The sequence below is a fragment of the Vombatus ursinus genome, unplaced genomic scaffold (assembly GCF_900497805.2).
Source record: "Vombatus ursinus unplaced genomic scaffold, bare-nosed wombat genome assembly UNPS02014778.1, whole genome shotgun sequence".
NCBI classification, from domain to species: Eukaryota; Metazoa; Chordata; class Mammalia; order Diprotodontia; family Vombatidae; genus Vombatus; species Vombatus ursinus.
In genome coordinates, this window is record NW_020954556.1 from 57,845,476 (window position 1) to 57,870,063 (window position 24,588).

At 41.1% G+C, this 24,588-nt stretch overlaps 1 protein-coding gene across 3 annotated transcripts in view; it reads left to right on the forward strand.

Annotated features, from left to right (window-relative positions):
• The first annotated feature begins 504 nt into the window (after window positions 1-504).
• The window catches only part of ATL2 (atlastin GTPase 2), a 79,102-nt gene continuing 55,018 nt past the window's right edge, over window positions 505-24,588 (forward strand). For 2 of the 3 annotated variants that reach the window (XM_027865137.1, XM_027865139.1), the window contains exon 1: window positions 2,325-2,478. In XM_027865137.1, coding sequence (XP_027720938.1) covers window positions 2,340-2,478 — 139 coding nt within the window. In that variant the 5' untranslated portion in view covers window positions 2,325-2,339. Of the gene's footprint in view, window positions 530-2,324; window positions 2,479-24,588 lie in introns of those variants that run through there. The other variant, XM_027865138.1, reaches the window with a different exon arrangement.

Genomic DNA, 24,588 nt, shown 5'->3' on the forward strand with positions numbered 1-24,588 from the left:
AAGGGAGAAACCAAGGGAAAGAAGGAAAGAAGAGCCATGATAAACCTAAGGTATATATCAACAACAGTTAATATACCTAAGAAATGTACCTCCCTGAGGCCAACCAACTATGGATGAATCAGCCTTTTTAAACTTAACTAGGTTGGTCCTTCCAAGACAAACATACAGTTGGTGCCTCTAGTGGAGACTGGCCTTAAACCACTTGGATTTTGAACCCATATGAATGAAAGGACTATATGGGAACACTGGTGGTGTTTTTGTTAATAGAGGGTGGGGAACCCTGCCCTTGGAATGAGAATTCTAGTTTAATTACTAATGTGGCAAAACCTGGAAGAATTGTGATTGAATTTCAAAAAATGGGAAAAGGACACAGAAGTCCCTCACATTAAGGTCAACATGCACACTCTTCCCTAAGAAAGGAGGACTGGTCTGAATCTAGAGGAGGCTGCTCCACCCAAAGACTCCTAGGATTCACAAGAAAGGAGCAGTCACCTTCTTGCTGTCTTGGCATGCCCAAGAATGGGAGCTGGTGAGTAGAAGGTGATGGAAAGCTGGGGTGGGGGTCTGGGGAGGGAAACAGCAAGTGCAGAAAATGCCAGAGGGTGATGAAAAATGTTGCTGCAAGGGAATATAAAGGAAATAGTGTGAGTGTCATCAATGACAGATGACTGAGGACAGGCAGAGTGGAAGGAGGGAAGGAGGAAAAAAAGTAAAGGAAGGAGGGAGAGAAGGAAGAATGGAAAGAAGATGGGAGAGGGAGTGAAGGAAGGGAAGAACAGAGGGAGGGAAGGTGAAAGTAAGAAGTGAAGAATCACCTTAAGGTGAAAGGCATGAATCAGTCAGTCAACAAGCATTTATTAAGCACCTACTATATGCAGGGCACTGTGCTGATCTACTGGGATATAAAGAAAGGAAAAAGACAATTTTCCTGGTCTCATGGAGCTCAAAGTCTGATGCAGGAGGCAACATGTACATAACTACGTAGAAAAATGCTATTTACAAGATATATTGGAGATAATCAACAGAGGGAAAACATTAAAATCAAGAGGGTTGGTTGTAAATTTAAAATTAGTAAAATTAAGGGGACTCAGGAAACTTTCTTGTAGAAGGTGGAATTTTAGCAGACTTGAGGGAAGATAAAATGAATAAACCAGATTGAAGAAGAGATAGGTTGGCACAGTGGATAGAGCGTTGGGCCTGGAGTCAAACCCAGCCTGAGACACTAACTGTGTGAGCCTGGGCAAGTGACTTCTTCTCTGTTTACCTCAATTTCTCCATCTGTAAAATGGGAATAATAACAGCACTTGCCTCCCCGGGGTTGTTGTGAGGATCAAATGAAATAATTATAAAGAGACTGGCACATAGTAGGTGTTATATAAGTGGTAGCTATTATAATACGATAATAATCATGTCCAAAAGATAAGTCAAGATGAATTTAATTAAAGCTATCACGTGCCAGGCATTTTACTTAGCATTGAGGATACAAGGGTAAAAATGGACCTTTTTGATGCTCTTTCTCCAACGTGTTAGGGGCAGGTGACATAAGCATTATCACCCCCATTTTACAGATGCTAAAACTGATGTAACTTGTCATGGTTTCCAAGCTAGTGTCATCAGAACCAATGCTGGTATCCTGATGCCAAGTCCCTCAATCTTTCCACAAAGAAACTCGGGTCGGGGTGGGGGAGGCACAGGGCAAGGAAAGAGGCTTCCATCCAGGAGTGTGCTGGTAAGTGTTTAACCACCTGCTTTCCGGGTAAAAAACGCATCCACGACACACTTAAGTTTAACATGCATTATTAACGTTTTCCTTCACCATTTTTAAAATAGTCTAGACAATCGACGAATGGACAAACAAAGCCTAGATCCGTCAAGCTCGCCGGATTTCGGAGAAGTAAAAGCTCCCGCTGGGAATTTAACGACCGGCTCGGCACACGCTCGAGCTTGCGTCCCTCAGGCTGGGCAGCTCCGCAGCAGCAGACTGACATTTGTTTACAAAGTGCGCCCGCGTCCTTGAGCTCACGTGGCCGGGGGACCCGGCCGCCATTGGCCGGCGCCCGAGCCCCGGAGGGAAGGCGCAGGTCGCCGAGCCGCATCCCCGCGGCCCACCCTGCGTAGGGATGACCGCGAGGCGGGGCGGCCGGAGACGGGTGCGGGTGCGGGTGCGGGTGCGGGTGCGGGTGCGAGCCCGCGGCGGGCGGGGGGCGGAGGACGCGAGGGGCGGGGCGAGGCGCGGGCGGCGCTAGGACCCGCCGCCCGCCCCCTCCGGTTCCCGGGAGGTTGATAAAGCGGCAGCGGCGTTTGACGTCAGCGGGGAGTTAATTTTAAATCGGTACAAGATGGCGGAGGGGGACGCGGCAGCGCGGAGGCAGCAGCAGCAGCGCCCGCCCCAGGAGCTGCGGCGGCGGCGGCGGGGGCGGCCGAGGAGCGGAGACCCGGCGGTCCAGGACAACCACGTCTCGTCCCGGTCCTCGCTAGGTAGGGGCCGCGCCGCGCCGCGCCGCGCCGGGTCCTCGTCCTCTGGGGCTCCCCGCGGCCGTGCCCTCCCGCCCGCCTGCCCGCTCGCCCGCGCCTAGGCCGCTGCCGGAGCGAGGGGAACGGGCGCGCGCGCGCGCGCGTAGGGCGGCCTGCTGCCCCGAGGGGGGGGGACGAGGAGGGGGCTGTCCTTGGCCGTTCCCACCTCGGAGCGGGGCGCTGCGGGGGGCCGCTTTGCGTGCGTGGACGCGCCCCAGGAAAGGGGGCAAGCGGACAACCCCCCGGGAGCCGGGGCCGGGCTCGGAGGCCCCTCCTCCAGAATCCCCACTTCGGGGCTTCCCGCGGGGGGAAGTTCAAGCCTACCCGTCGGACTCCGCCCGCGCGTGCCTGCCGGGGTGGGGGGCAGGGGTGGGGAGGGGGCGCCGTCGGCACGGGCAGGGACGAGCCCCCTGGCTCCGCGGCACGAACGTAAGCGCGTCGGGTGCATGGCCACGGCCGGCTCCTGCCTGCGCTCACCTTCCTCCTCCTCCTCCAGAGCCCGCGGGCGGGGGCGGCCGAGTGTTAGGTATCGCTTCGGCTACTGACGCCCCTATTTTTAGGAGAAAGCATCTGGCCTGTCGGGGTGGCGGCCAGGGCATGGACGCCGAAAACTCCCGCTGTCACCCAAAGTTCCCCGGCTCCTTTGCAACAATGAATTTCCCGGGACCCGAGCGAAGCCGAGATCGCTACAAACCACTCGCGTTGGCGGATAACTTTCTCCTGTTTGTCCTGCTGTGTCTGTTTGAAACTTCCTTTGACTTTATGTAGCAATTTGACTTCAATTTGTATTAGAAGTTGGTGGAAATTCCAAACAGCCCTGGACTTGTTACTGAGATTGAATTCTTTTCCCCCTTATTGTAAAAAATGACCCCATTTAGCCCTGTACGTGTTGCTAGAGAAATTAAACGTTTCCCCTGATTGTTTAACAAAAAAAAAAAAGAGAATACTTAATTAAAATGCCTGCCAACAAAAATACGTGAGACAGATTGTAACTGATACGCCCAGTATTATTCCATGCATTGGGAAAACTTTTTTTTTTAACCAAAGCATACTAGAATGTAAACATTTTTAGCTATTAGCTATTATTTTTAGCTACTAGCTGCTATTATTCTTATTCCCAGCATTAGGAAGACTTCCCTTTCCTAAGGTATACTGGAATGTTAAGAATTTTTAGCTATTATCTATTATTTTGAGCAATTAGCTATGATTAGTGTTATTCCTGGCATTAGGAAAGCTTATACAGTATTTGCTAAGGTATACTAGAGTGTAAGAATCTTTAGGAGTAATGTCATTTACCGAGATTATTTAAGACCTTCAGAAAATGGGTCATCCTAAATATTAAAGTACTAAGCTTTTATTTTTAATACTAGTTATTTAAAATAATTTCTTTATATAAATCTTAAGGTGTTAGAAATCTTCCCACCTTAAGATAATTTAACTTCCTAACTACCTGCTGACGTTAAATTGGCCTTCCCTGAATTCCTGCTTTGATGCTTCAGTCTGGCATGAAAGTATGTGAAAGTAGATTTTTGGAGGGTGTGCCAGCAGACCTACCAAACCTGAAAAGTTTCCAGTTTGTGGCTAGTTGTCATCGGAGAACTAGGCTAGGTGAGTCTTGGGAATAGCTAGAAAGTTGGCTCCTAGGTAAAACTTTGTTTTTTTCCCAAGCTGTAGCAATGCATGAAGAGTTGGCTAATTCAAAGAAGGGCTGTGATCTACATAGGAGGGAACACTCACAGAGATGAAGTCATAGATCTCTGTGAATTAGAAGTGTATGTTGTTAATTCATTGCCAGTTATGAAAGAAGAAAAAGAAAAATATCTGATGGTGTGCCTTTACAGTAAGTCACCTCTTATTACTATGCTTTTAAAATTCTGTCTGCATTCATTCAGTAAGCAAAGCTTACCTGTGCTAGGCACTGTATGAAGTCTTAGGGAGACAAAAGTGAATCCAAGGAACATACTACGTATTGGAGGGAGGCATTGTGAACTCATTTAAGTAGTTAAAAATATATACAGTTATTTTGGGGGGCTGGAAAGGTACTAGCAAGTAGGATTATCAGGATGTGCCTCTTGTTGGAGGTGACAATTGAGCTAAGCCTCGAAGGAATTGTGGATTCTAAGAGGCCCATGTGAGGAGGGAGGTATGGAGGACACAAGGTACAGTAGAGTAAGCCAGCCAGTTGGGCAGGAAGGTAGTGAATAAATGAACAATAGCCTGGAAAGATAGACCAGAGCTATTCTGAAGGGTTTTAAATGCCCTTAAATTTTATCCTAGAAGTAAAAGGGAGTCAATGGAGCATCTTGAGCTAGGGTTTATGGCTTTTTTTTTTTTGAGGCATTTTTGGTGGTGCAATAGATAAGAGCCCTGACCTTGATGTCAGGAAGATCTGAGTTCGGATGTGCCCTTAGACATTTACTAGTTATGGGACTGAAAACAAGTCACTTAACCTCGGTCTGCCTCAGTTTCCTCAACTTTAAAATGGAGATAACACCTACCTGGAAGGGTTGTTTAGGAGGATAAAATGAAGTAATATTTGTAAAAAGTTATTTAGCACAGTACTTGGCACACAGTAGGCACACGTAAGTAGTAACTGCTTATTTCCTTATCTCTTCCTTTCTGCTTATCAGTTTTCAGTATGCATAGAGCAGTATCTATCATTTTTCAGGTTTTGCTTACTTAAGGATTTGAAACCAGTTAATCGAGGTTATTGGAACCTATATAAAGTAGTATATAAGCAAGACTTGTTGAATTGTTTCACATCATGCCCAACTCTCTGTGACCCCATTTGGGGTTTTCTTGTCAGATACTGGAGTGGTTTGCCATTTCCTGCTCCAGCTCATTTTACAGATGAGGAAACTGAGGCAAACAGGGTTAAGTGACTTGACCAGGGTCACACAACTAGTAAATGCCTCAGGCTGGATTGGAACTCAGGTCCTCCTGTTTCCTGGACTGGCACTACATCCACTGAGCCACCTAGCTGCCCCAGAACAAGACTAAAATAATAACTGTACCTCACACACCACGCTCCGTCTTTCTCCGTGCCTTTGTATTTGTAATCTCTTGACTGGAATTAACTTCCTTCTTACCTGTTCCTGTCCTTCATACTTGTTCCTCATTATAATTCCTAACTTCCTTCAAGGTTTAGCGCAGACACCACCTTCTACGTGAAATCTTTACTGATTACGTGTTCTTCCCCAAGTGCCTGCCCTCATTGTCTGTTTTCTGTATATCCATGTGTATTTGCCTTCTGGAATAGTTGTTAGTTCATAGTTTTTGTATCCTCAGCACCTAGGACATTGCTTGTTGACTCATAAGAGCTTAGTGAAGGGGCCCAAGAGGGCTTTGTATTTATGAGATTGAGTTGTAGCTGTGCCTTGTCTAAATTTTTTTTGCTTAACCTGCTCTAAAGCTTAATAGAGTTTTCTGCACACCTGTTAGACTCTCATTAGGTTTATTGAATGAATTAAGTGCATGAACTTAGGTGTATATTTTGGCTGCTTATAAGTTTTTTAAAAAGAAACTTTATGGTTTCTTGGCTGTGTTGCTCAAAGGTGAGGTGCTATGTGGAAGTTATCATTAGAAGTCTTTTTTGGTAAGTGTCAAAAGAAAACCTTAATCACCCTAGAAATGTATTTTATTAAATGTGCTTTTGTACTTTTAAACTTAAGTTTCAGAGTATGACCAAAACAATATGTAATATTTAAAAATAAATGTATTGCAGAGTATATTTTTTGGCCTTCTGTGGAATGCAATGTTTGGGGCTGAGAGGAAAAAAAAAGTAAAGAGTACTACCTAGTAAAGAGACGCTACCCTTTTCAATGAAAATATATTAGTGGTGAAAACAACTCTGCTTCCAAGGTTAGAACATTTACATCTATTTTTGGAATTCTGTTTAGTTGAATTCAGTAGTGAAGGGCCTTGGAGTTGAGAATACCTGTGTTTTAAGCCCTGCTTCTGAGGCTTAGTACTTGTACGACCCATGGCATGTCAGTTAACCTCTTCATGCCTCAGGCAATGAACTTTCTAAGTCAACAAGCATTTTTTAAGGGCCTACTGTGTGCTAGTCACATAAGATGGGGATATAAAGAAAGGCAAACCTCACTACATCTCTCAAGGAACTCAGTCTTATGGTGGAGACAACCTGAAAACAACTGTGTACAGACAAGCTACATGCAGGATAAATTAGAAACAGTCTCAGAAGGCATGCACTAAGATTAAGGAGGTCTGGGAAAGTTTTCTTGCAGAAGGCAGGACTTTGGCTGAGACTACAAAGGACGGAGTCATTGTACGTGTATCTGCATTGGTGGAGGGAGTTTAGCAGCCCTGAGGTCATAGAAATAGGGAATAGAAGTGTTACAAATTCCAGTTTTACAGATGAGGAAACTCAAGTGTAGAGAGGAATTGGTATGTTGAGGTTTACACAGCTGTCTACATCAGTAAGTGTTGGAACTAGGACTCAAACCAAGGGAGCTTATTTTGAAGGTTTTTTAAGAGGCTCCATTATGTTTTTTTTTTTAACGTAGTTTAAGACATTTTTCAAAATATTTCCATGTGTCTGATACCTCTTGGGCTAAGATAGCATTTAAAAGTAACTAGAAAATGGCTAACTAGTTGAATGCTCTTGGAATTCAAGGTCCCATTTCTTTAAAAGCATCAGACCAAGCAGTAGGAATGAAAAGGCAGTTAAGCACCTGCTATGTGGCAGCCACTGTGGTAGATCTTGGAAATACAAATACAGAAGTTACCTTACTGGCCGTCTAGAAGCTTAAATTCTAATTGGGATTGGGGTTGGGAATTAAGGCCGTAGGGAACTGGGGACCAGGAATGAGAGTTTTGTTCTGGCGGAAGTCACCATGATTCTTAGTGCAGCCACCTGGCAATTGATTATCTCAGTTTTTCTGGTAGCAGTGGTAGCTGCATTGGTCACTGTTTCCAGAGTAAGTGGGGTGGGGGAGGTAGGAGGAGAGGAGTGTTGGAATAGGTCCATTGGAGATAGAACTGATGGTAGGATGGCTCCTAGTAGATGACCTGGGGCCAACTAGATACGGTGGGTTAGAGTTTTCATTCACTCACCCACTAATCAAGATAGCACTCCCCCAGGGCACAGATCCAAAATTTAGTGGATTAACTACATCAGGATGGGCAGGGAGCTTGGTCTCTGGAGATCTGGGTCTAGAAGGCCACCATATTTGGTGGTAAAATAGTAAAATTTAAAGGGGCAGACAATGTCTTTTTGCATCTGAACCCTAATCATCTTCCAGAGGTTTTCTCTTTTCCTGTTGTCAGTTCCTGCTTAGCCACTAAAGTTAAATTCTTTATTTCCCACCCCACCTTGCATCCGACTTTGGAGTGTGTATGAGTACATCCTCCTTTCAGGCAAACTGAGATAGATTCAGCTGGGATTAAAAAAAGTACAAGAGCATAGAATTGTTGACCAGTTTTCCCTCTCTGAATCAATCAGCCTTCTATACTGGTTTCATCTCTCATTTTGTTTAGTTGTATCCTGTCAACAAGTGGGACCATGGGTTGTGCTAATGAATTCCCAATTTCTGAAGCCTCTTTTCTACCTTAGGAATACAGTAGCATATAACTCTTTATGATAACATTCTTTTCTTCCATTTCTTTGGGTGAGAGCAATATTTAAGACTCAGAAGAAAGAAAAGAAGAGAAAAGTTAGAGAAAAGGAAAGAAATACAAAGTCGTTTGATCTTCGGGATCCAAAGCCCCAGATTTAGGATGTAAAAAAGAAATTTAATTGCTATAAATTTAGTTTCTTCTCTGTGTCATGGGTTGTTGTGATATTGCATTCTTAGACTAAGCAATATGATGAAAAAGCATTTATTAAGCACCTTTGTGTTAGGTACTGGGCTAGATCCTTTCCAGTTAATGTTTTGGACTGCCAGCATATTCCTGAGGAGGAAGAGGTTTCAGAAACTAGAAAATTTTACTTTTTAAGTACAACCTCTTTTCCCACTTGATTGATAAGGTTTAGTCAATCCAGAGAGGAAGAATGAGACTGGATGAGGATGGAGGTGAAAGTAAGTGCTGGTAGACAGCATTGATTTATTTTCTTGAATTTCTGTGAGTAGAATAATATATCTGATTTTTCACTTTTAGCTTTTTCAGATTTAGTCTAGGGTTTCTTTTGTTATAAAATGCAGATTCCATTTAACTTAAATTTTAAGGAAGCATGTAAAATTAGAATGTCTGCTCTGATCTTGTATAGGAGAGGTAAACTTACATTTAATTCAGTCTTCCCTACCTTACCTGTGTTCATAACATCTAGGTGCTTAGAAATTGAATTTGAATTTGTGCAGGCAAATTCTAATCCTGTGGTGAATTTGGACCTTCACTAATACGGTGGAGGGCAACACCACCTTCCCAGTTCCTCAGACTCACAGACCTAGGAGTCATCCTGGACTCCTCTTTATCTCTCCATTCCCTTCACCTCCACTCCCCAATCTGTTGCTGAGGCCTGTAGATTTCACCTTTACAACCTCTCTCCAATATGCCTCCTTCACTCCTCTGGCACTGCTACATTCTAGTGTAGACTCTGTCACCTGGATTATTGCAATAGCTAGCTGGTAGGTCTGCCTGCTGCAAGTCTTTTTTCTTTTCCACTCCATTTTCTATTCAGCCACAAAAATCATTTTCCTAGCACATCTGTCGTGGTCTTCCTTACCAAGTTCCTCCCCTCCCCCCATCCAGTGGCTGCCTGTTGCCTCTAGGAACAAAAACAAAATGCTGTGTTTGGCATTCAAAGCCCTTCCTAACCAAGCCCCCTCCTACCTTTTCAGTCTTCTTACACCTTACTCCCCAAGACATACTCTTCGAAGCAGTGACAGTGGCCTATTGGGCTGTTCCGAGAACAAAATACTCTCTCTTAAGCTCTGGGCATTTTCTCTGGCTGTCTCCATGCTTGGAATGCTCTCTGTCCTTTCCTTTGACTACTGCCCTCTCTTATTTCCTTTAAGTTCCAACTTAAATCTCACCTCCTACAGTAAGCCTTTCCTAACCCCTCTTAATTCTAATGCCTTCCTTTTAAATATTATTTCCTATTTAACCTGTAGGTAGCTTGCTTTGTATGTATTTGTTTGCATGTTGTTTCCCCTTTAAATTGTAAGTTTCTTGAGGGCAGGGACTGTCTTTTGCCTCTTTTTGTGTCCCCAGTGCTTAGCACAGTGTGTAGCACATAGTGGACATCTAATAAATATTTATTGAATGAATGAATAGGTGAAACAGAAGGTGGAGAAGTTAGAAATGTAGAATAAAGAGTAGAAAATAGGAGTAACGGCAGGGAACAAGGATGGAAAGGAATCAAGTCAAATTGTTTAGTCCTTTGAATTTTATCATCATATTATCTTTGTTCTTTGTTTTTTGTTTTTTTTGGCAAGGCAGTGGGGTAAAGTGACTTGCCCAAGATCACAACTAGTAAGTGTCAAGGGTCTGAGGTCCGATTTGAACTCAGGTCTTCCTGAATCCAGGGCCGGAGTTCTATCCACTGTACCATCTAGCTGCCCCCATCATATTCTTTTTAAATGACTTCTTTCTTCTCTGAAAATAGGCAGTAAGGGCAGCTTTCTTAACTCTTTATCCTGAGCAGGTAGCTATTTGCAAGACTGACTTATAAATTAAATGGTAGTAACATAATTTGTAAAGTACAATTTATGTTCTAGCTCTCAAAATTTATACTCCCATTAAGGAGATGGAATATCAGAGTTTTTAGTAAGGATTGTTTACATACATCTAATGGATTTCAGGTTTGTTTTAAAAATACTTAGCTTACTTTGTGTACAGCTGCTTTCTAAATACACAGAATAACATGAAATTAGTCTAGAACTCATTTCTGTGATCTGAACTAAAATTACTAGGTTTCAGAAGCAAAAATTATGTAAGACTGTTGCACTTGAATCTTGATAGTAAAATTTCATAAAGGTTCTGAATTTTACCAGTAAATCTAGTTAGCTGACCTGGGATTGATTTCAGTATCCACTTAGAAATCTAGCACCTCATCTTTAATTGTATGGGTGTAGGTTTATTTGCTATCCTCATCTGATTTTTACAACAACCCTGTGAAGTAGATACTGTAAGTAATAATATTCTCATTTTACAAATGAGGAAACTGAGATTCAGAGATAGCAACCAATATTTTTATGCTCACATAGATGCTAAATGGCAGAAGAAGGATTTGAATCCCCGGTTTTCTGGCATATAAATCCAGCATTCCATCCACTGTCCCTAGTGCTTCTCAAGGGCAACTTACACTCAAGTTTGCAGAATATACTCATTAGTGGAAGAAATGAGAATGAGTATCAATATTCTGAATTAGTGGCTTCTTGTGTGTATAATACATTTCTGCTACCAAAAAGTGTCATCTTATGTTTCTGACATGATTAGTTAGTTTGGGATTGATTCGAGTGTGATCCACTTATATGTAGAAGCAGCAGCCTGCTTTGGACAATGGAGATAGCTCAGGATGCTGAGCTCAAGAACCTGGGACAGAGCACTGTCTCCCTCCTCTTCCCCCACAAACCACTAGACCTGCTTCTAGCCCAGCCCCACCAGCTTTTATCTGGGAAACAAACAACAGGAGATGCAACCTGGCAGCCACATCTGAAGGGACTGCAGCCCCTGGCTGTTTAACAGCCACAGTCACTGGAGACTGGAAAAGAAAGTTCTCACGACCAGAGCCTTTGGCATTGGCCAGTGGTTCAAAGCAGAGATGGGTATATTTGATCCATGGAACTGACATTAAAGAAGGTGCATTACCAGCTTTTTAGCCATAGACTAAAGACCATGAGTTCTTTCCATCTGACTTGGTGTTAAAACCTTCATATGTGTTGTCTCTTCCATTTGAATGTGAACTCCTTGAGAGTAAGGACTATCTTTACTATTTGTATGACCAGTGTTTTACACAATGCTTTGCACATAGTAAGTGCTTAATAAATGCTTATTTATTAATCCTTAATCTTTCCTTAAGCCTTGTAACCCTTAACCTTCTTCATTCTCATCCTGATTTCCAGTCCTTTCATATCTTAGTTCTTTCCCAAGCTGTCATGCCCATACTGGCTACATTCTTCTCCCTTCCCTTTCTTGATCTCTTGGTGAGCTCATTCAAGTCCGCATTATCCTATAATCTGAAATCCTTTGCTCCCTAGCAGCTTCCACGGATTCACCTCTTATTCTCTTCCAATTCCTCTGCAGTCTGGCTGTTCACCTCATTCAGTTGAAACTGTCCTCCTTCAAAGTTAATGGTGATATTTTAATTGTAAAATCTAAAGGCCTTTTACCAGTTCTTCTTGACCTCTCTACAGCATGTACCATTGTTTATTGCATTCTCCTGGATACTTGTTCTTCTTTAGGTTTTCATGACACTGCTTTCTCCTGATTCTCCTCCTACCAGTCTGACTTCTCAGTCTTCTTTTGCTGTCTCTTCATCCATGTTACTCTCACCCTGAGGGTCCTCCAGGGCTTTATCCTAGGTCTTCTTCTCTTCACTTTATACTATCTCACTTTGTGATCTCAGTTCTCATGGATTCAGTTATCTTTCCATGCAGATGATTCTCAGATATGTCTACCCCTAGTTTTTCTTGGATATTTTGAACTGGATGGTGAAAAAGTGTCTCAAACTCAATATGTCCAAAATGGAACTCACATTTCCCTTCAAACCTTCCCATATTCCTTAGTAACCTATTACAATTGAAAGTGTACCATCCTTGAAGTCACAGGACAGTAACTTCAGTTTCATCTTCAATTCCTTACTCTGACTTAACCCACACAATTCAGTCTGTTGTCAGGTCTTACTTCTATTTTCACAACATCTCTCTTGTGTACCATATCCTCCATTCACACAGCCATCATTCTAGTCCACACCTTCATTACTTCTGGTTTGGGTTGTTGCAGCAGCCTTCTAACTGGTCGTCTTCAGGTTTTTTCACTCAATCCATTTCCCACATAAGCTGCTGAGGTGATTTTGTTTTTAGAGGTTATCTATGACCATGTGAGCTGCAGGACTCCTTGTTTTGATATTTAAAGCTCTCTAAAACTTGGTCCATTCCTGCCTTTCCAGACTTCTTAGACTTTTCTCCGCTTCTTTCACTTTGTGATCTTTTTCCACTTGCTTACTTGAACTTGCTGCTCCTCTCCCTCTCCATCTCTTGTCTCTGTGCCTTTGCATTGACTGTCCCCTAGACTGGAATGCTTTGTCCTCCTTCACCACCATTTCCTTCTTGGCTTCTTTCAAGACTGAGCTTAGGTTCTACATTTTCCTTCCCTTTCTCCCTCCCTACCCTTCTTCATCTCCCAACTGCTAGTCCCTTCCCCTCTCATATTATCTTTCACCTACTCTGTATATCTCTTGTATTACCTATTATTTACATGTTATCTCTCCCATTAGAATTGTGAGCTCCTTGAGAAGCTCACAGCAGAGACTGTTTTTGCCTTTTCTTATATCCAGTGCTTGGCACAGTGCCTAGCACATAGTAAACACTTATAAATACTTTTTGACTGACTGATTCTGGGCCTTATTTCCATGTAGGGGATTGGACTAAAAGATTCCAGGGGGCTCTTCTATCTAAAATCTTACTAAACTTTTTTTTTGTTTGTTAGTGATGGCTTAAATTGTGGTTAGACCTGTCCACCTGGAAGAGATAAAGCCTAAGATTTAGAAGAAACTGCAGAAACCATTTTGTTCAGCTCATATTACATAAGGGTTCATTTTGCAGTGTTGTGTGGCATAGTGGACAGAAAGCTAGCCTCGGAGCTAGGAAGACCTGTATATAGGTCCTACTTCTGGCATGTATGTTTGGTAATCCTGTGTTTAGCCTCTTGGGGCCTCAAGGACCTCTAATACCAGAAAACTCAGACTTGGCATTGGTAGCTGGAGTTTTTTCACCTGGGAGTTCCCTACACCAATGAAATGTCGGCTCCATACCTATCTGTGTATAGTATATGGATCAAGCTTTTGCTTGATCGTTTCTGGTGAAGTGGGAGTCTTCTGCCTCTGTCTGTAACTAGTTTCACTGGGAGATAGCTTTATTAAGAAACAAGCTGTCTGCCTGTTTTCACTGCTCCTAGTTAAGCTCTCTGGGGCCAGCAGAACAAGGTCAATCTCTCTTTCACACAACAGTCCTTAAAATACTTGAATATGGCCTCATGTCTCTTCCTTTTCCAACGAATTCCAGCCCAGCACACTGCATGCCACCCCCCCACCCCGAAGCTGCCCAAGTGATTTTCCCAAAGGGAAGTTCTGACCACCGCACTCCTAGAAGTCACAGGGAATGATGACTTCTAGGAGCAAACCTTTGGCTCAAACCTGTCTTTCCAGCTGTGTCCATCACTTCCTTTCACACACCTGGTAGTCTAAGGCTCATTTTCTGGCCTTGTAATTGTCTTGAGGGAATCTTAGAGTCCCTAATTCCCTTTAAGGCTCAGGCCAAGTCTCGAAGCTTTTCTTGATATCCTCAGTTGCTAATGCCTTCTCCACAAAAAAATTTCAGGTATTTATTTTGTATATACTTAGATATGTATATGTCTCTTCTCCCATCCCCACCCCCTTACGGTCTTTGAGGGCAAGAATGCTTTCGTTTTTCTTTGTATCATGTTAAGTGCTACATAGGCTTGACAAATATTTGTTGGCTGAGTGCTGTCTTGTCCTTCCTAAGTCTATTCTTTTCTAGGCTAAATGTGAGATCATTGGTTTAAAGCTGCATCCCCAGCTCCTTCAATAACTTCTAATGGAATGATCTTGCAGTCTTTCAGTATCCTAGTTGCTTTCTCTAGGATACTTCCAGCTTATTAATGGCTATTTTGGATTTAAGGGGCTAATTTTAGGAGAGGTGATGTCTCCTGTCCATTTCTCACCATTTAGTAGCAAATACTTTCTAAATAGGTGGCTATGTGGTGAGTTGGCCAGCCTGCCACAGAAGCAAAAAGAAAGCCCAATGAGCAAGACTTAGATATCCAGGAGGTTAATTGAGAAATATACAGCACCACCAAGCAGGTCCTATGATGATAGAGAAGGGTGCTGGAATACAGCTTCTTTGATGTTACACTTAGGCCTGTGATAGGCCTTTGTAGAGGTGAACATTGATGCTCATGTAGGGCAGGTCCATGAGCTGGCCTAGCTTCTAGGTTTTTATATCTCAAGCTTATATTTTGCAGTTATCTGCTTCTTTGCTCCTCATTCTGAATCATAATATTAGGCTCTTAACATAATTGGCTAAAAGGGCATCTGGACTCAGGATTAGAAATGTTGCTTAGTGGTCTTGAGTTGGGAGGCTCTACTCTTAGAGGCCAGATGGTTGTTATCTATAGAGCTATTATTCTTAGGAGGGGGAGTAGGCTTTTCCACATATAGCCATTATCAATACATTTGTTCCTCTCTTAAGAATTTGGACTGGAGACTTCAGCTCAGGAAAAACAGCAGCTCTCTTAAAGCATTCTAATATATGCTACATTCTAATATAGCATATATATAATATATAGCTATTCTAATATAAACTTTTTGTATTTGAAATAATTTCATGTGAAAGACATACAGGAGTGTGTTTATACAATAACTTTTAGGGTTTTCCTTTATCTTAGTTTCTGGATGGCAATGGTACAAGTTACGGATTTTTGTTCTGTACCTCCTATTGATGAAGAGATGTGACAGAGAGCCATTATAATACCCTTCCTAAAATGTGGTGCCTAGAACTAAATAAGGGTCTCCACATAATATGACCAGGGTAGAAGTAGACCCTTTCCACTTAAAAAATTTAATGTCATACTTGTAAGACAAAAAAAAAGTCATTTTTAAGAATATGCTGTTGCTGCTATGAATATAAATCTGTGTAATAATTTAAGAAGTAAATATAAAAGCAGTGATTTGAAAGGCTTTAAAATACACTAAATAGGGACAATAATAGAATATTTGGTCCAAGTGCTTAGTTTAAGTAATTGTTCATTTGAGTGTAATACAAGGGAAACAGCATTCTAAAATGTCTGCTTATTTGATTTGATAAGGATTTGATAATAGTTGATTTGAGATCATAGCAGTTCACAGGAATAATTGCTTATTTAATTCTTCATTGGCTTTTCAAAAATACCTTTTAGAACCTGCACATACGTACTCAATGTTGACTGGAAATGTTTTGGTTGTTATGTCTTTCATTTTTGAAGAGGACCAGTGACATCACAGGATGATGTCTTGACCCATGAATGAACTGTATTTAAGTGAGGCAGAATTGCAGAAAGACATAAGCCTCACTCTTTCAGTCATCGAAATCTAGTGGTAAGACAAAAGTCAGGATGACTGGCAATGGCCTAGGATACAGTGGATGACCTTGGTGTCTTCAGTATCTGATCAAGCTCTAAGTGCTCCTCAGTGCCTGCTTCAGCTGCCTGCGGGGCTGTTGAACAAATTGTTCTCATCTGACCATTCCGGGGGGGGAGTTTTCACATGCTTGAGTAGACATCACCCTACCTCACAGATGGATTTGTGGCCTGTTTGTTACCCTCAACCTGGTTTAGCTCATCTGCTGAGACAGTTTACTGGGATGTGGCTGCTGAGCATACTATATGACTTTTAAGAGCTGAATGCCAGATGGACACCAAAGGTAGATTGAGTAGCCCTGAAAAGGGCTCAGCAAGCCCTCACACTAGAGGTGCAGTCCTTGAACACACCATACACCCTCAAAACTGACTGGCAATACTTGTAGTGAAGAGAATAAAAGGTCTTGGTCATTTAGTCATCTGTAGTGTTTACTGCTGCGTGATGGCTGGAATTCTAAATTGCTCAAGGCAACTAAAATCAGTCTTCAGACTTCTGAAGTTGACTTTCTGTGTCTTTTTAGAGCTGAATCTCCTTTACTTTAACGCTCCGTTCTGCAGAGAAAATTGTGGAAGAGAAACTACTTACATAGTATTTTGCATGACCAGGTTTATGTGAGGTCTATACAGCTGATGTTTGTTTTGTGTTTTTCCTCAGAGTGAAATATGTAGTCTTGAGCCATGGAAAGAAATTATAACACCCTTCTAAAGGAAAGAGTTCTTTGAAAACAGTTGTTAGTCAAAGATTTTTTAAAAAATCTTTGCCTTTTATTGGCATTTCTTTCATTTTTGAATAGATGTGGCAATATGAACCATGCCGTGGAATGCTTTTTATTGGGAGCTGAGAATCTGTTAGCACAAAACAACTGCAGTTACATCTCATAAAATGGCAGGTAGTTCAGTAGAAAAATATACAGTACAACCAGAAAATGTCACCTACTTTTTATATTTCAGTTCATTTCATACTACAATCCTTGTTCATATATTCATTATTTATATTGGTGTCTGTGGTCTTTGAAGGCTTAGTATAGCTTCCTGTCATGTTTATTACTCTAATAACGAACTATACACACTTGATGGTTTATAAAGTATTTTACATAAATTGTCATTTGAGCCTCTCAACTACCCTGTGAAGTAGAATCTTCATTTTAAACAAAGAAATGGAGATTCAGAGCAGTTGAGACTTGCTGAAAAGGCACACGAGTTGTAAGTTACAGAACTGTGGCAGGAATCCAGGTCTCTTCTTTCCGTATTCTGTGCTCTTTCTATTACATCATAGCTGAACTTCTTGGGACTGTGGCTCATATCTAGACTTCATAAACTGGTGTGCGTTAGGGGAAGAGTCAGAGGGTCATTGATTGAGTTAGAATATAATTTTTTCAATTAAAAAAGTGTTTTATTGTTGCCTTGTTTTTATGTCAGTCATTTCACTGAATTTTAACACCCCCTCCTCTCTGGAGCCTTCCTTGTAACAAAGAGAAACAGTTAAGCAAAAACAAGTGATTGTGTCTGACAGTAAGCATTTTGTATCCATGGTCTTCCACTTCTTTATTAGAAGGAGGGAATATGTGTTTCCTTATGTTTTCTAGGATCACTGTATGGTCTTTTCTAGATCATTTTACATGATCTCTCAGGAGCTCAGCTTTCTTTTAGTGTTGTAGTCATTGATATTTTATGTGTTGGGCATATTCTCTTGGTCCTACTTACTTTAAGAATTAGTTCATTCGAGTCTTCTCATGTTTCTTTGAACTCATCATTTCTCATCAATTACATTCATGTACCATACCTTGTTCGGTCATTCCTCAATAGATGGATACTCACTTGGTTTCTAATTTTTAGCTACCACAGAAATTTAATGCTTTAAGTATTTTGGTATACATAGGGGCCCATTTTCTTTCTTTGACCTCTTTGGGGAATAAGCCCAGTTGTGGAACTGCTGAGTCAAAGGGTATAAAACAACTTATGACTTTTGTCATGTAATTGCAAATCGATTCCTAGAATGGTTAGACTAATTTGCAGCTCATCCAGTAGTATTTCGATGTGCCTGCCTTTTCTGTACAACCCTTTTCCTTTTTCCTTTTTTTTTCCATCTTTGCCAGTTTGATGGCTGTGAGGTGAAAACTTCAGAATTATTTTAACTTTCAGTAGTGATTTGGAACATTTTTTCCCATGTTTCTTGATAGCTTGCAATCATTTTGAAAACTGTTCATATCCATTTGCAGTTTATCTCGTGGGAATACTTTTCATATTCCCTGCAACCCCACTTCTTTCCTGAGACCTTTACTATTTACTTCTCTCTCTCTGGTCCACTCTTCCCTTTCTTTGTGATCTGACTAGTGTTATCTAACTTTGTTGGATTTATTTTCATCAAGGGACATAGGGGTGTCAGATTGTTGTTGTTGAGGTTGTTTTTGTAGGACAGGTGGATGGTAGCATAGAACATGGCTAGAAATTGTCTTCTCCTTTCTCTTAGGAATATTTGCAATGTACCAGGCTGTGTTAGTTGACTGTGAAAGGTGTGAGAATGGGTCCTTATCCTCAAGGATCTTGAACTTTATTTGAGATATGTGAGGATAACATATTGTTTAGTATTATATGCCAAATGAGTGGCAGGCAGTAACTAGTGCAATGAGGTAGCCAGAGGAAGGTACCTGAAGTCTTTGAGATTTGGGGAGGGGATGCAGCAACTTTAAATTGTCAGCTTTGGAGGGCTTGAAGAATTGGGAAGACATAGATGTTCTTGGGAGGATGCGGAAGTATATGTACCCTTATTACACATATAGTGCCAGGCTTTTATAAGAGACAAATAATGATCTCTGCTTTCTAAGGATTTATGATAATCTAAAAGGAATATCTAAAGATGTATGTTATGTTTTTCTCTATAGAGATTCTACTTTGATAACTTATTGTGGGGAGGTAGACATGGCTTTTCCAAGTCTACATTGGCTTAATGTAAAATCTGGCTTACAAAGCTGGAAAGTATGAGCAAAATGACAAAGACTGTCTCTCCCCTCAGGAGAAACCTAGCTAAGTTGGAGAGACTAAATTCCAAAGAGGCTTCAGTGTAATGAGTGTTTTAGCTGCAAACCCTCTGAGAGGTTTTAACCTGGACTCAACACAGGTGAATAAATCATGGATAGAAGGTGTACTCTTTTAACTTAAAACTTTTTGTCTTCTTAAGGTACTTGTGAGGAATCCTGCACAAAGTAGGTTTAATGAATGTTTGTTGAGTAAGTGCGGTTATGATACAGTATAGTGATGTAATTCTCTGCTGAGGGAACTGAGAAATACAATAGAGTGGTTTTTTAAAATGAGGTCAAGATGTTTTTGGATAATTTAGGGAAAATTCTCATCTGAATAATCTAGATTGCTGCCTCAATTTTCAGCTTCAGTGTGATTGGAGATCTGACCTTTGTGTTACTGCCTTGGCATGTGTTAACACTTGAAAATTAGGTGCCTACTCCCAAATCTCAGAATCAGTATTGAGAAGAAAGAAGGGCAGGCAGGATATATGGAAAAGCTAGCTGTTGCTTTCTTCTGCTGCTTTTCAAAACTGGAATGACTTTTTTTTTTAGCTTGATGCTTAAAGGATGCATATTTGTCTTCATCTTTGGCATTACTCCTTTCTTTTTAAAGCTTGCTACTGTCCTAGTAGGAATTTTGTCTGAAGTTTTAAGCCAAGCCTGGGGGATGAGCGTATGATTTCTTTAACTGCTGCTATATCAGGTTATCTGGGGGTGGGAAGATGTGGCAAAAGGGAAATTGGCATCATCTTCCAGAGTCTTGGCAGATGCATTTTTTAAGATTTGCTCTGGAAACCCTAATCTAACTTGACCTTGGGTCTTTACTTTCATTTCTATTAATTTCATTTATGCATATTTGTTAATATGACATCTTCTATAGAGCAGATACATAAATCTGAAAGTGTTGTTATTCAGCAAACATTTAGTTCTTTAAAGAACACTGTACTAGCCATTGAGGGGCTAGTCTCAGCCATAATGATCCAGTAGGAGAGATAGCACATTGACTTGACATAATAGTTATTCACATGTAAGTCTTAAGTATTGAAAGTGCTTTAGGAATAAAGGGGAAGAAGATACTTCTTTCATTTTGGGGAAAGTGAGATGACCTTAGAATAAAGGAAGACTTTGGGGTAGAAGTAGCATTTGAGCCAGGATTCCTAAGAAGGGTAGACTGTCTGTAGGTAGAAATGAACAAATTCCAGGAAGAGGGAAGCACAGAGGCAGACAAGAGGTAGAAGCACTTTGTCGGGAGTAGATGTTTTCCTATAGTGACAAATAACTCTGGAAGTAGAGGTCGTGGAAGCTATAGGCAAATATGGGAAATGAATGTAGATGCAAAAATGTTGAATAAAATATTAACAAAACAGCCTCAGCAATATGTTCAAAAGAGTATTTATTTTGACTAGGTAGGAATTATAAACAAACGTAGGGATTGTCTGACATTAGGATAACTGTAAATATAAGACAACATCAATAACAAAAACAGTGTAATTATATGATTATGTCAGTAGATATGGAGATTTTAAACAAAATATAGCATTATTTATGTTTAAAAAGCACTAAAAAGCATAGGAATAAATGAGCCTCTACTTACTATGATAAAGTCTTTAAAAATCAAGAGCTCCTGTTATCTACAGTGGAGAAATACGAGAAGCCTTTCCAGTAAGAGAAAGGTTAAAGAAAAAATGGCCATCGTCACTGCTCTTATTTGATAGAGATGAGAAATGTCAGCTATATAAGACAGGAAAACTAAGTTGAGGGAATAAAAATGTGTAAGAAATAGGTTTCGGGAGGATCCTATGAGTAGAAAAGCTAGGGAAGATACTCGTGAGTATGAGTCTTGACCTTGTTTATGATCTTCTTTTCCATTTTTTTCAGTCCCCTTTTCCTGTGTTTTTTCTTCTCTAGATCAACCTTCCCTCCTTTTACTATGGCTAATCTCAGTTCAATATGTATCTGATTAAAGGAGTTGATACTAAGGTGGGAATGACTTGATTTAGTGTTGTCTGCTTTTGAGTTTCTTGGCCTAAATGAATTCCTAATTCGGATTTTTGGCTTATGTTTAGTGCTGGCCTGGACACTTGAAGGAGGTTGGATGATGATGATGATGATGATGATGATGGTGGTGGTGGTGGTGATGGTGGTGGTGGTGGTGGTGTCGGTGGTGGTGGTGGTGTCAGTGTCTTTGTTACAGATAAAGGTCCAGAGGGGTCAAGCTTTGTCCAAAGTCACAAATGTCAGAGCTGGAATTTGAACGAAGGCCATTGACTCCAAATCCAGTAATTCTTTGCTTGTGGTAAAGATATATGAAGATTTGTGCCAAGGCATCCTCCTAGTGCTTCTTAACTACCACAGATTGATTTTATTTATGTGGACAAATAATAGCATTTGATATAAAGGACATAATTTCATTCTTTGTACTTGTACCCCCAGCACCTAGCATAGCGCCTGGCACATAGTAGGTGCTTAAATATTTGCTCGGTTGATATTAAAAAGCCAGAATCTCAAATTAGTTTTTCAGAATACAAGTAGATAGAGAGTTAGCACATATCAATAGGTAAGCAGTGTGTCATGGCAGCATTCAATCATAGAATCTTAGGAGTTGGAAGTGATGTTAGAAGTCATTCAGTACAACTCCTTCCTGAAGCGTGAATACTGCAACATCCCATACAATTAGTTGGTTAGACACTGGCATTACTAAAAATATAAAGGACTATAATCCTTTCTGAAGATGAAGGCTCAGAATTAAAAGTATGATTGGGAACAAGTCAGTGAATCCTGTTAAGGAGAACTTAAGAGTTTATTCTTATTGAGGTGAACTAGGCTCTAGGTGGTCCTAAGGTCTGTCTGTAGAGATCAAGAAATCTTGTAGTCCCTTGTTGAGATCTCTTTGGGAAAGCAAAGAATAAGCAGGTAGATTCCAGCTCTTTCAGAAGTTCCAAAGAGCAGAGACTGATACCTTTCTCTGTAGTCAGTCATGATTGTTGACAGAGGATGACCTTTATTAGTTGTTATATCACCAAAAAAAGTCATTTTAATGTGATGAACTATTGGAACCTGTTGGGATGATCTTAAGTTCAAAGGATCTTAATAAGAGGTATTCTACTCAACATCTTCACTTTTTAGTGGACAGAAACTGAGGCCCAAAGAAGTTAAATTACTTCTTCAGGGTTACACAAGTAGTAAATAGTAGAGCCAGGATTCAAACCCAACCTCTGATGCCACATCCAGTGTTATTACCATCTTATCATTAGCTTTTGGCCAAAAAATGATGGATTCTTTTCTGTCAGTCCTCATGTTACCCAGAAAAACCTCTGGTTTCCTTGAATTCTTATTACAGCAAGTTTCTTGGAATTACTTTTAAACATTTGCAACTTTCACTAACTAATCCTGATTGCACATGTAGTATTTATTGCTTGGTCTGTTTTGAGCATGAGTAGGTAAAGGCATAATGGAAGGTAAAGTACAGAAGTCCTTTCTTCATTTGGGGATTCTCCCTTCTTGGTCTCACATATTCAGTCTTTCTCATTACCAATCCATATTTGTTTTTTCCTGAGTTTCTTCGGGTTCAAGCCTTTCCAGAGTATGGGTGGTACAGTATAGTGTGCTTGTAGGTAACAGTACTTCTTATCTTGCACGATTACTTGGAAGAGAACTAATAGTGTGGGTAAGGTAGGCAAAGTGTCCCTGTTTAAAACTATATATCTCCAAAAGTTTTTAACAGTTTGATTTTCTTTGGGTTAATGATCTCTTTTTGGGTACTGCAGGTAGTCGTTAGGAATGTTAAACCTATGGGTCAATTCACACCTCAGTCAAGAAGTCTTTATTACAAAGACAAACGTGACAGACCCTACTCTTAAGGAGTTTACATTTCAGTTAGAGAGAGAATGGAGCAGCTAGATGGCGCAGTGGATAGAGTACAGGCCCTGGAGTCAGGAGTCCCTGAGTTCAAATCTGCCTCAGACACTTGATGCTTACTAGCTGTGTGACCCTGGGCAAGTCACTCAACACCATTGCCTAGCAAAAAAGACAAAAAGAAACAAACATAACAGAGAGAGAATATATAAATATAAACATGTACAGAACATAGTAAAACAAAGTGGTTTAGGGAGGACACTGGGTCGAAGAAGGAGTTAGGAAAGGCTTTATGAAGAAGGTAGGGCTTGAACTGAGTCTTGAAGAAAACCACTAAATCTCGGCTGAGGAAGAAATGTATTCAGGTATAGGAAACAGCCGTTGCAAAGACACAGAGAGACGGGTGGTTAGGGTGTTGTGTGAGGATAGTAAGTAGGCAGCAAGACTGCATAGTATAGAGTACATTGGGAGTGGGGATGGAGGGAAGACTATTAAGTTAGAAGACTAGAAGGCTTGAAGGGGCCAGACTGTGAGGAGCTTTCCTGGCCAAAGAAGTTTATACTTGATCCTCGAGGTAATAGGGAAGCACTGGAGTTTGAGTTGGGAGGAGGGGGCATACTTTAAAGTGCTCAGACTTGTGCTTTAAGGAGCTCAATTCTGCCGATGTGTAATGAATGCATTGGAATGGAGAGGGACATGAGGCAGGAAGAGTAGTTTGGAGGCTATTGCGATGGTTTAGGTAAGAGGTATTAAAAGCTTGAACTATAGTGTTGGCCATGTCAGTGCAGAAAAAAGAGTCATATTCAAGAGATGTTTTAGAGACAGACATGACAAGATTTGGCAACTAATTGGATACTGTGGAGTGAGAGAGACATTGAGTATAACGTGGAAGTTGAGAACTAGTATGAATAGAAGGGTGGTGGTGCTCTTGAGAGTAATAGGGAAGTTTGTAGGGAGAAGATTTAGAGCAAAAGGATGAGTTATGTTTTGGACATAAGGATTTTGAACTCTGGTAGCTGTTGATGTTGGATTGACACTCATGAGAGAGATGAAATGGATATATAGACCTGGAAGTAATCTGCAAAGAGATATTTGAACCCTTAGGAGCTAATGGCATCACCAAAAGGGAGACTGTAGAGAGAAATAAAGAATATAACTTAGGATAGATCCTTGGGGTAGACCCACTGTTGGGGATGATTATGGATGGGATTGAGAAGCAGTGATCAGGTAGGTCAGAGAAGACCTAGGAGAGAGTAATGTTAGGATAGCCCAAAGAGGATAGGGTAAATCATTGTCACATGCTTCTTCGAGCTCAAGAAGAATGAGCAGTGACACGATGCCACCCCCAGATTTAGCAATTAAGAAAGAGGTGGCTGGTGACTTTGGAGAGAGAGATTTGTGGTTAGTTATGAGGTTGGTTGCCAGATTGCAGAGGGTTTTGAGGAGAGGAAGGGGAAGCGCCGAGAATCATTCCCTCTTCTTTCTATCTTTGGTGTGAGTACCAGTGGATCCTTATACGTAGGGGATTTCTCCTTTCTTCCTGACAGCCTTCTTAGGTGTGGTCTACTGATTATGCTTCTTAATACTATTGTCCTTTTATATGCTAATGGTTTTTTTCCCCCACTTTTCAGCCATAAGCCCTCCTGAATCTTTTCTCTTAATAGAATAGCTACTTCAGCCTCCTGGGAAGGAAATTATTCTTTGGGTTAAAAAAGCAATGACTAGAGCAGTGTTACCCTGAAGGAAATTCCTTAGATGTTTGCCTGATCACCTTCTCCAAATTTTCCTATACCTTGGATCCGTTGTGCTAAAGATAACCTTTGCTCAGGGTTACATAGTTAATAAGTGACTGAGGCCAAATTTGAATTCAGCTCTTCCTGAC